General features: G+C 47.6%; 1 protein-coding gene across 1 annotated transcript in view; it reads right to left on the bottom strand.

Moving 5' to 3' along the window:
• Window positions 1-292: 292 nt before the first annotated feature.
• Window positions 293-12,960, bottom strand: part of LOC105703188 (protein sickie) — a gene marked incomplete at its 3' end in the record, with an annotated part of 86,137 nt that continues 73,469 nt past the window's right edge. The window contains exon 5 of the mRNA XM_012431371.2: window positions 293-462. Within this exon, the coding sequence (XP_012286794.1) occupies window positions 293-462 (170 nt within the window). The remainder of the gene's footprint in view (window positions 463-12,960) is intronic.

Genomic DNA, 12,960 nt, shown 5'->3' with positions numbered 1-12,960 from the left:
GATCGCGCGACCCTGCCCGTGAGCAATCTCCCAACTCATCTCTGCTCCTATCAGAAATTCGTTGCGCCGCCCTTGGGGGTAAAAAACGGTGAAAGCTAACGTACGAAACCAGGGGGCAGCACAGGATGCGATCGCACAATCCTGCCCGTGAGCAATCTCCCAACTCATCTCTGGGGGTACATGGCCGAGAAGCGATATTATGGAAGGTTCTACTTTACCGACGACTGGGTGGCGCGCGGTTCTTTTCGGGATTTTATGCGACAGTTGGTACGGGTTACGGTCGGTAACTGACCTGGGCATGTCCTGGAGTTGCTTGGTTCTCTGCTTATGCCGCGAGAGGGCGAACAGCAGCGCCAGGACCGGCCGAAGGGACGATCCGGAGACCAATTCGCAGGCATTTACGGACACCTCATCCGCGCCCAGGGCCCTCAGGGCTCCCATGCACAGATTCACGTTCTCGATCTGAAACGGGAGACGAAAAGAAATTACAACCTCGCGGAATATGCGCCGTTAACGACCGAATCACGATACATATACCTCGGCATTGCACGATTATTATACGCGTTAACGCATTGTAATACTAGCGTATTCTTGCATTACCAATTGTTTCATTAACGCGCGGCTCACTTTTGTCCTTAGAACGTGACCGAAAACCGAAACACTCGCGGCTGAGCCCTCGACATCAGTCGCTGACGTCAGCTTCGCCATCTTGAAACAGCTCCATGCAGATGATCGCTGATTAAATACTTCGAAACTTATCGTCGGAGACTTCAAATCGAAATGAATCGTTGGCTCTCCGGTCCCATTTTGGATTTCCAGCTTATCATTTAGAATTTTCTCTTTCACAGGGTGACGTCGCAGAAAAATTTCTTACTTCTTCTGGAGCGCAGTGAGGCGGCGAATGTATTGGGTTGGTGCAAGAGTAATGGCGCTTTTGTTTTTTTTACACGTTACGTTACGTGTAAAATAAGCGCCATTATTTGTGCATCGAGCCAATAAATTTTTGGGAAATTTGATAATAGCCGTGCCGCTGAATCTCGAGACTCGAAGTGGCCATGGCATCTAAACCCGATGCCCTATCTAGCTTGCTTTTGATCCCTGACCACGAGGCTTAAATTCGATGCCTCGATAGAATTACTAGTCGGCCAATTAGAAGTCGGCGTGGTTCACGCGGATCGTGTGCACACGCGGATCGACACGGGAGGTTATCCGGCCGCGTGTTTCATACTCTCACGTGCGTGTGCATTAGTGTGCACGCATGTCGATAAGTGTACGAACCACCGTGAAAGAGTATCCAGAGAGTCACCCGCTTGTGTAAGAATGTCAACTGCAGTGTAATGTCCTTTTAATGCGCTTCTCAAACTGCTTTACCTCATATTCTCGATGATCTATATACATATGTCTAACAGCTACAGACAAAGCATCAGCAATGAGACATTACTTGAAGTAATCGCGTCGCAACAAAATAAATTAAAGCGTTTACAAAAAAGTGTGGCGAGAACGTAGATAACAGAGAATTTTATAATATACACGGCAGAAAAATATTAGGTAAAATCAATAAAATTTTTGTTAAATTTAACCTAAGAATATCCTTATTACAAGGCAACCGAATATTAGGCCCACCCGACTAAATTCATTGCTTAATAACTTTTTCGTGGATGGCATCTAGTATTGCGGCCACGCCGAATATGAAAATAATTTCGTAGAGTTGACTAAAATATTCTATTCATTCAGGGAAATTTTTTTCTAAAATTAACGAAACGATTTAACCAAAACGCTTTAGTCGATTGAAGCAAACGAGTTTGATTGTGTTAACCGAAATTCGCTTGACTCATCCAAGGCATTTCCTGAAATTAATGAAATACAACCAAACGATGGATTTTTTAAGACTAATCAATTGTTGCTGTTCCGCCTGCCGGTTTTTATTTTAGTTTAAAATCTAGAGCAATGGTTCTTCTAAAATGACCGCGATATCGGATGCCGAAACTGCTGCGTAGGTGGAACTACACGTACCAGCGTGTGTGCGGTTCACGCGTACGCGTGTGCGAGGTCCTATATCCCGCGGCACTCTACGCGCGCGTAAAGTTTCACCGTCGGGTGGTACTGGGTGAGAACGGTCCCCAGGAAAGCAGGGTCAGTGCACAGGTCACTCGATAGCGGATCAGTGGCGCCATGTTTTTCTTTGCCTTACCGGCCCGTTAAAAAATCGAGTGATTTAGGGGCCACCCCGAACTGCGTGTTAAGGTACACCTGTAATAACGCGTTAGGTGTAAATTACGCTAGGGGGGTTATTTTACGTGCAAAGTGCCCGCGGAACGGGGAGTCCGAGTCCTTACAATTTCCATCCCGCCGCGGTCGGCGTTTATGCCTTCGTAAATATTTTTTATGCCTTGAGACCGCTGGCAACGATCGACCCGCCGGCGTCCTCGGTTGCAATTAAGCAAAATGCGTCGGTCTTTCATAAAGAACGCCCCCTGGCTTTTAGGAGGAGCATCCGCACCTCGTACCCAGTGCAGCGCGGTATGCCCCCGCGTTGCACTTCCTCCACCCGCGTTTGTGTGCCCCGGCCATATCTTTTATACATTAAAGAGCGCTCGCGACGATCAATCGGCGCTACGGAGGCCGAAAAACCTCTGCGGTAAATATGCAAAATGCGTGGGTCTTTTGTGCAGGACGCGCCCCGCCTTTTAGGGGTCCGCGCGGTCGGTACTGCAGAGACCCCGCGCCTCGGCGCCGGTGCAGCGCGCGGAGTACCCCGTGTCGCACTTCTATGAAACGTGACCGCCGTGACCATGCCTACCTTGCTCGCACGCGTGCACCGCGCTTCTTTTGTTTCCATTGTTCTTAGCCACGGCTTCAGCCAGAAAACAAACCGTACACGGGGTGAGGTACACCGGTGACTCACCGAACGGTACCTACACGCGGACCCATGTGGCCACACGGACGGCCACACCGACGATGCATCAATCGCTGCACCGAGATCACAGAAACCCCGCTGCCCTGCACTCGTAGGTGCGACGCTTTCGAAGGAAAAAAAAAAAAGAGAGAAAAGCCGGGAAAGGGCAGAACTTTGCCTCTCCGTTTTATACTTTGCCGTGTTTCTACTTGGCGGGGATAACAAACGGCGAATGTCTTGTTAAGCGGAGGAACCAAACCCCGAAAAATTCAGGAAACTCGGCAGAGTTCCGCGCCAAATTACTGAGTATACGTACACATGTATGTGCGAACGGAACCGTAATGTGGCGTCTAAGGGTCGTATTTTGGAGCTTCTCCTAATCGTTTGATATTTCTCCACGTGAATGCGAAGACTGCGAGAAAGGTCTTGACGCGCATGAAATGTCATCTCTCTTATAAGATATTAAAAAATGCTTATGAACATATTAAAGTAAAAATGGAAATTTCATGGGCGTCAGGATCTTCCTTAGGAACCTCATATACAAACGGTCAGATTTTTAAATGATTCGATACACCCAGTTCGGAGAAAAGTTTCGTAAAGGATTGATCTCTCGGATGGCAACTTTCGTATCACCTTTGTCACAAATGCGGCGTCAGATGGATGTATCTACATCTCAGTAGTCATACCACGTAACGTTACATTTTTTTCTCAACATCGCTCGCAAGAATTTTCCGAGTTACTTCGATCTCGTGCACGTTTGCGCAAAAGCGTGAGAAACGTTCTATTGTCTTGGTAAGTACTTAGCTTGTATCTCGCGCCTTTCCTTCGGTATAAAATAAGTACGAGATTAGTCGAATTACCTACATGGTTAATGTAATTAAATAAGTTAATTAAGTAAGCCGGCTTTGTGTCGGTTTGGAAAGGCTGACAAAGCGACAGGGACCCGGGAGAGGAGAGGCGATATCCGAACGGCGCCACGGCGTTTCGTCCGGAATGTCACCCCGCTCGCGGATAACCATGGAATTGTGGTTATGGGACCTTTGCCATAAGAGGCTGCGGCTACGGCGTTTCACCTTCCGCCGCAGTCTGCCGGCGCTCGGGGCGTTTCCCCTCGACGGAGAATGGAGCTTGTCTCGTTAGACGCCGCGCGGGCGGATGGGGTGGACGTAATTTCGTCAAGGTTAGGATTACGTTACGACCGAGCTAATGGAGCAGCGACGAGAGTCGACGTCGGGACGCGTTTCGCGAAAAACGAGTATCCAGTTCGACAATTAATTCCCAAAATTATCGACTACGTAAATAAACTGACATCCTTTAAGAAAGGAAACGTAAGAATACATTAAACCAAGTATCGGAGTAGTTAACATGGCCGACGATAAAATATAAAACACCTGTACAAATCTCTGGAATTAGTCTACATTAATTATTCTCTCTCAATTGGATCCTGTATACTCGACGAGGTCGTCGAGCGATCAAAACTTCGCGACTGTCGAAGAGAGCTATACTTATCGGGTATAGAAAAACTGTCACCTTTCTCGGTAATTGAACTATCTCGGAAGGTACGTTAGGGGCCAGCAAACAGAGACGCGTTCGACCTCTGAACAAGAAATAACACCGTTATCCCGTAATTCATATCGAACCGCGTTTCATCAACCCCTTAAAGTTTCAATATTACCGATATCTCCGCCTTTCTGAACTCCACCTACGTATTTCCAATACCCACTAATATCGCTTCAACGATGCATTAGAGACAGCTCTCTAACACCCACATCCTTTCCGCATCCTAACATCTACCTCTCCCCCTGCAGCCATCTAGAAAAATCGCAACCACGTTCACTAATTGTGGAAAAAAAAATTCGCCCCTCGTCCTGAAAGACAATATATTCCACCCGCCTTGGGACTGGCGCGGCATCATTTCGAGGCCATAATCCAATTTCTCGGATACAGCGCGAACCGAGTTCATCCATTTCGCCCCATCGGCCATCCGGCGACCCAAAGGAGAGCGCGATTTGCATTCGTAGGCCCCACGAGCGACAAGGCCCGGTATCAAGCATGTTCCATCGGGCGGCCGATGCAAATGGAGAGGGGCGTCGAGTGCTAATAACGCGGAGGAAACTACCGGCCGGTTGCTCCGGAGGTGGCCGCGCATTATTTATCCGACGGCGCAGTGCCCGGCGCGAGTTCGATCGATTCCCACGCGGGGAAGGAACCGCGAACGATCGAGCGCCAAAGGATACCCCATGACTCCCCGTGACTCCCCATATGCGTCCCTCCCCCGCGGCCCGCGCGCCCTGAAGGGCTCCAGCAAGAGAGGGGGCGCCGTGGAGGGGAGGGAGAGAGAGAAAAGGAGCAAGGAGTAGCGAGTGGCGAGAGATGTCCTGTTATGGTAGCGTCCTCCCGGTCTCTTGCGGTCCCGACGTCGTTATGGTCGCGCTCGTGCTGCCCCCTCGCGGCGAGAAAAGGAAGCGCCCGGTTGCTCCTCCTGCGTAAACTGCTTCTCGTTGGTCCTTATCAAAATAGATCCCAAGATCCCGAAGCCTCCTTTAATAAGGGATACATCAAAGGTAACGTCCAGGAGCTTGGGCCGAGGATCGAGCGCTCATCCTTGGATTCGCGGGAGGTTCAAAGGGGGTTTGAAGGTAACTTCTTAAGGCGTAAAGCTTACCGACGGGTTGGCTTTCTTTCATGCACACCGTGGCAGAGGCTTCGATGGCTATTTGCATATCAAATCTTTAACGATGTGGCGTGGGATTTAGCGCAGAGTCTTTTCGCTCTCCTGATTTTCATGGAACATCGTAGATATCGGGAAGAAGTGAGGAAAAAATATTCGTGTCTTGAAATGAATGCAGGGAATCTAACAGATCGGGGCTCGAAATTTATGTATAATCATAGCTCATGTGGTATGAATTTTAAATTTACGAGGGAACTTTACCATCCTCCTGATTTTTATAAGACATCACAAGGTATCGCCCTACGGGAAAATTAATATAAAGAAAAGAGGAACGCAGAAAATCGAAATAAAATCATGGGAAATGTAAATAATCGCGACGATCGGCTTCTCGCGGAAAGCCTCGAATTTGGAGCTTCGTCTCCCGCGAGGTCCTACCATTTTCAGCTGGGTCCACCGGCGATTTTAAAAGTCCGCACCACACGGGGTCCGCCTGCGGAATTCGCCTTGGAACGTGCCGGTCATATTTATCGGACCGATTGGTCAGTGCGGGCAATCTCGTTTAAACAAAAACCGTATACGTGCAGGGTCTTCTCCTCGTATTCGGATCGGGTCCTCGGGTTACGTAGAAAAGTGCCGAGCGGGCCACGACTTTTACGAGCACATCGCGGTCCAATAAACGTCGCATTTAGTGCTGCTCGATATCAATGGGTAATGGACCGGCAAGTCGGTCGAAAATTGATCGTTAACCCTCGCACGGTGCGCCTCTGCATAATCCAAGAGACGATGGCATTGTATGCACCGACCAATTTGGTCGGGAAAAGTGATCCCCAAGGTTAGCGCGCGGTGGAAAGGGTGCAGTAGAATTTGTTAAGCGGTGGGTTCACTTTTCATACAATGTGCCCAAGCATAATCGAGGCGACGGTAACGGAGCACGCAGCCGGCAATTCAGAAGGAAAACGATCTTCAAGGTTAACTCGATGAGAACGATACCGTGACGTCACTGGTGGTGCAGCGAAGAGCGCACCTTGCACGCGATCGTCATAGATTTTGCAATAATTTTTAATTGCCTATTATTTAATTACCTATTAAAAAAAAAAGTGTGTAACGAATCCAGGGTTCATCTTGTTTAATCAAAATTCCACTTGTTCCATATCCTTGATGTCCATGTCAACTTAAAGAATGATTAAAAAGTAAGTGCTCAAGCCACCTCGAAGTTGAGTTATGTTAAAGGAACACCTGGGGATATTAATCTCGTGTTTTTGATTAATCTTTTAAAACGGCCCGCCCGAAACGTCCTCTCAGAAATGTCTCGCGTCCCAAGAGATCGAGACCCGATTCTCGGAGTAATTAAGCCGATCTCGCCGTTATCGATCGATCGATCGATCTCGAGAGCAGCCTAGTAAGCGGTGTTTTACTTCGGGGAGCTCCGTTCTCCGTTCCAGAATCGCGCGGAAATTCCGTAACTTCGGGGAACCTGGTAACCGTTTATTAGTTGCAAGATCCAGAAGCCAGATGCAACCCGACGGAAATCTGCCACGTATTGCAAAAGGTCATCGGCACCGATGCGTTATCACATGTTACATACACGGCCGAATTAAAGTATCGATCCCCAAGAATTCATCCAGTTATACTCGAACGCCGATCGAGCATCGAGATACCTTTGACATCTGCGAGAAACGTCTCCGATAATATCTAAACTTGGAACAATGGAATGATTTATTTCCCCTCCATGCATCTCATTTAAATATTTGATTACCGATATACCCACGTTTACTTCTGCCGATAAAACCCCCAAATGACTCATTCAAAGGACTAAGGAAATTCGGTCACGGACCGTTCCAAATTTCACCGGTATAACGGATGCATGATTCACGGAGTAACGAACATTTTTCTCCCGATTACCCAAATTTCTCCATACACATAAAACGTAAATAACTCACGTCGAGGACAGTAAGAACCCGGTCAAGGATTATACTCCATCCAATTACTTAAAAAATACAGTCTAAAATGCGTCAACGATTTCAAGAGAATATTCCCACATTCCTCGATAGCGCTGAAATTCGAATAATTATGAGAAAAAATAATTATTATTATTATTGAGAAAATTCAATCACGTTCCGTTCCAAATTTCGAGCCGTATAGCAGATGATCGATGGGATGACCGGTTCCGAGATCGTCAGGGACGAATCAAGCGTTCAATTTGCGATTCGAGTCCGATGACTTTCGGGCACATCCAGGTCGATCTCGCCGCGGGTCGTAAAAGAATCGAAAAGTCTTCTTGCGACACCCGGTCCCGACGCGTTCGACAAGCATCAAAGCGAGGCCAAAACCCATCGAAGCTTCGAAGCTTACCGACACGAGGCGAGGTGTACAAGGTGTACAATTACCGGCCAAGGCGCGACCGCGAACCGGCTTTTCGGATCCCGATAATATCTCCGATACAAGGCCCCTCCGCTCCCCCCCTCCTCTTGCGTAATTTATCCGGCACATACTCCACGGTTTACTTGTCCGACTTTTGTCCCTCGTGGCGTGTGATTGGATTCGCCGATTCGTTAAGAGGGGAAAAAAAAAAAAAGAAAAACAAGTGAGGAATAAAAACTGAGAGAAGCGAATACTGCCTTAAGTCATGCCACTTCGCCGTTAAACTGGAGAAAAGACGAGAGGTCGGTATGCCTGGTGGCACTGGTTCGGTAATTTTCTCGTTTTTATGCAAAATTCTGCTCGATTGTCTCCCAGATCCTCCTTTGAATGCCGCGTAATGGTGCAAGTAGGACGGTGCTTAATTTCCATACTTCCGGGTCCTTGAAACTGGGAGGAAGATGGCCGTTTAAGAGCGCGAGGAAGACGCAGTGAAACGTATTTTACTGCGATTCCGACTAGTTTTTATGATTTTCTCCGTGAGTGTACGTGTGAGGCACAATGGATTCGTAACAATTACTGTCACCGCGCCCGAGGTCGCGCGTCAGGGTAATAAGAGCCCTCATTACAACACTCTACCGGGAACAGAAACTGTTATTGACTTCCTGCGCGTGTATTTCGCTAATGTGTAATACCTCCACCTGGAGGCTAAAAAAAAAAACACTCAGTGGAACCCGTTCTATAGGTGGCACGTAATCGTACGGTACTTATCCAATTACACCGCTGGTACATTGGAATAATTTAATCGGATCGCACGCATTATCAGGAGTCCTCGAAAGATAAACCTCCGAGTACCGCGTATCAACGTCACTTCTTTGCCGTGCAAGTATGAAAAGCCGAAGAAATATAAACGAGTGGAAACAATCTGGAAAAACAAGAACAATTGCGAAAAGTCAACCGTATACCAACGACTCAAAAGTAATCCCATAAAATAAATCGATTTCAACGACACGATCGAATTTTCAACGTAAACCCCGATTTAAAAATGAAAGAAAACGATTAACCAAAATCATTTGATATCAACAACTCGAGCTGTTTTACGAAGTAAAATAATACAGGCAAAATCTCTCTGGAAAATGTCACGGCGGAAAATTTCGATGATTTTTTTACCCCTACTCCCGCGCGTCCTGTCCGAGCTATTTGCATATCTCGGTACGTCGCGGTGAGACTGGCCGACGATAAAATGAATCGGGAGTGCCGCCGATCGTCTTTCGGCGGATATATTTTTAGTTGTCTCGCTCGGTCCTGCTTCCTTATTTTAGCGAGGGCAACTTACGGAAATAAGCTTCCCTTCTAACGAAGTAGCGCTCACGTGCCGAGGCGCTCCCCTTATGTGTCGGGCGGGCTGCACGCGCCCTGCGGCTCCGCGTTCGGCGTTTTTCTCAAAGATTTCTGACCCGTCGAGAGGGCTTCTAGGGAGCTTAAACGGCACGTTCTGGATCCAAGAGAGAAGGAGAGAGCGCTTGGTATTCGTGGCGCGACAAAAACGCGCTCCTGGTCGGAGCGGGAGCTCGCGTGACGTGCCGTATACGCACCAAGATCTATGACTCGAAGGGGGCTCTTCTAACCCTGTACGGGAGGACCGATTTTTTATGTCACTTTTTACGTCATGTTCTAGCGAACTTGGATAAGTATCCTGATTTTCTAAGAAGTTTGTTTAACTCCTGAATTTCTTGAATGAGTGCGCGCGTGACGCGCCGTATACGCACAAAGATCGGTGACTTGAAGGGGGCTCTTCTAACCCCGAACGAGAGGAGCGATTTTTTATGCCACTTTTTAGGTCATATTCCAGCGAACTTGAACGAGCATCTTGATTTTCTAAGGAGTTTGTTAACTCCAGAATTTGTTGAATGAGTGCGCGCTTGACGAGCTACCGGGGCAACAGAGCAAGATAATTCAAGCAAAGGGTTGTCCAAGGTTGTAAAAATGAAGGTAAGGTAGAAACAATGAAGGTTCGGGTAAAACATTGCAATTGTACCGTGAAATCGCTATCAGAATCTGAGGGAATCAAACGTCTTCGGTTAAACTGGTTTCGTTAATTTGGGGGAAATATAATTGCAGGGAGATTTCGCAGCGGTGGAATTATTTCCGGTCTCGGAGGAGCTTCTCCATCTCCACCTGTTGCACCTCGAAGAAGCCGCAAAATCTGCGACCACGCTTCGGATAACGTTCGATTTAAAAAAAAAAAGAAAAAGAAAAAAAGGAAAAAGAAAAAGGAAACGAAAAGACGGAAAAATTCAGTTCCCGAATCTGGCGTCTGTCTAGCTAGTCGCGATAATCCGGGCACGTAGTTCTCGCAAAAATAGCTTTCTCCCGCAATTTCGCGGGCCACGTGGTTTTTGGCGCCATTTCTCAAGCTCGCTGTTGCGACTTCCCTGTCTAAATATTTGCGGCGATTATCGGGGATGAAAGCTCGGAAGGCTCGCGCTTTATTGGTGGGATCGCTGCCGGGAGAAACCGGAAACGACGGGTTGGATTATGCAACGCTTCCGCCATTCCGATGTCGCAACGCGGGGAATTATTTCTGGATGTTTTCGGTGGATTAAGCTCCCTCCGGTTTTTCGGACCCCCGGGGGGCCAATTCGCCGCAGGACAGGTAATTTGTTCGAATTCTTCTTCGGGGCCATGTGCCTCCGAATTCCTCGAACTCGGAAGAGGAGCTACCGCGATTTCTCTCCGTAAATATACCGACATAAAATCGGACATCTAATCCAAGGAACTCCTATATAAACCAGACAGAGTCAAGAGAAACATGAGAAGGGATAACTTCGCACCCTACGTAAATGCAATTACATCGAAGTAACAGAGAATAATTCATATAACAACGATACCGTATGAAACTCGAGTTAACTCAAGATGGTTATAAGAATTATCAAGAATTTCCGGAGAAATAGAAAGAAAGAAATACGTGTACTTTGCGAAAATTCCGCGTAAGCCGTGGGGCAATTATAAACAATAGGGAGGAATCTATAGGTAAGAAACGCGTCGGTCCTTGCATTGAATGCCAAGTATTTTATGAATCACGGGGAGGAAATTGCCAAGATTTAATCGTTTTCTTCGAGGGATCCAAGAAGGAAGCAGGGAGTATACCAAAGTGAATCCGAAAGAACCTCCTACTCGGCCGGTAATCACGAAATAATTAACCGTTCCTATTTATCACGGAAAAGACGAGATGTAAAGGAGAAAAACGTATACTAGATCGAAGATTTAGCAATTTTAATTAGGCACAAGGATTCATTTAACAAATAAAGGCCGAGTTGAATTTAAAGAGCAGGAAGGCCTCCGGGCCATGGTCCATTGGATGTGCATAAATCGAGATGGATGGGCCAAAGGACGTCCTGGAGGGTAATGGGCGACGGTTCGCGGAATGTAACGGTGAGACCAACGGGGCAATCTTTGCGCAATGAAAAAAATCCCCAAAGAAGAAAAAGACACGAGGTGCATAATGGGCCCGGAGCCGAACCGCATCGCGTCGCGTTTTACTGCAGCGGAATTTTGTCCCGCCCTCCCCGCGCTCCGATATCTCAGGGAATCAACAGGTGAAAAATTCGATCGGGGACTCGTTAAAGGTGGAATCGTTAACGGAATCGCGGAGTCATGTGCTCCAAGGTGGGACCAACCAATCGGCGACCAATAAGCCACTCGCGGAAATCGATATCGCAAACTCGAAAAATCGCGCAAATCCTGAGAAGTTCGCGAGAGATATATTACTTCACTTCTTATTTCAAGGAGGTCATTTTATGGTAAAATAATCCTCAGACGGCTAAATTGCGTTTCAAACATTTTATAACCTTCCTCCGAGCGTTTGCACTTTACCCAATTTGGAGGAAACCTCTCGCAGATAAGCGAATATGATGGATGATAGAAAGTATTGCCAAATGCACTTCACGAAGTAAACAAATCTACCGCAATTATCAAACGCGATGCACGCACGCGATTCCCTTTTTCAAGATACTGGTTTACTAAATTAAGTAAAAACTATAAGCCCGACAAAGAAAAATCCTATAAGTATGGATTTTAATTGCATCCTCCTTAGATCCTTTAGTTACAGCTTCCTCGTGCTAAGGGAACGAGCAAAGCGACGACGGCAGCCAATTACGTCCACCTTCCGAACGTCTCGCTCTAAGGTCGTCGATCTATATAGAGCGCTAATAATTTCATCGATTAGCTTTTTCCGAGCCCGTTTCCTAGGACGTCACTTCCCCGGAGGCGTTCCCTTTCCCACAGACCGGCGGGTCGAGTTTCCACAAAGTGAAAATCAGCGTGCTCGTCGAGCGCGAATCGTGCCAAGGACTAGGCGAAACCCCGACCGGTTGCGCAGGCGCGGCCGCGACTGCCGCGTCGTGTGCTTTTCCCTGACCGCCGACAATGCGCGTCCCGCGTGCGTACACGCGGGCGTACGCGCGCGCCCGCGCGTTTTCGCGCCCACCGGGCGTGACTTTCCGCTAGAGCCGGATGGTTCACGCCGGTTCACTGGCTGCGTCACGTGACGAATGCCCGAACTAATTTCGCGGTGTACAGGGTGTTACGAGTAAAAGGGTCCAAAAAGTTAAAAGATACGCGCGAAAGGTGTACATAAATTAGAATTATCTCGTATTCAAGAAAGATATGCGCGGAATCTTTGATAGAAGGAGACGGTTCGATAACGCGGGACAAAGCTGCAAGTTTTTCGTCCCCTGCGACACGCGCGCGGGAAAGTGAAAACATTTTACGCAAGTTTTTCAATCAACTCCCTGGGGGTCACGTCTCGAACATTTATTGATTGGAAATGTCACATAAAGAGATAGATGGTTTAGAGAAATTCCAACTTTCGTCATTTCATTGATTGGTATTTTACGGGGGCGCATTGGTAAGAGGGCAGTTGCGTACTCCGTGACTGATTTGTTTTGTTACGAATAATCACTTGGAGAATTCCAGTCTCTTGAGGTAACTTTTAGAAATGGTGAGATGTCGGAGTGGCAGCGTACACGCGCCG

Source organism: Orussus abietinus, unplaced genomic scaffold (genome assembly GCF_000612105.2).
Source record: "Orussus abietinus isolate OABI.00-Male unplaced genomic scaffold, Oabi_2.0 scaffold330, whole genome shotgun sequence".
Taxonomy (NCBI): domain Eukaryota; kingdom Metazoa; phylum Arthropoda; class Insecta; order Hymenoptera; family Orussidae; genus Orussus; species Orussus abietinus.
This window is presented reverse-complemented; position numbering and strand designations above follow the sequence as displayed.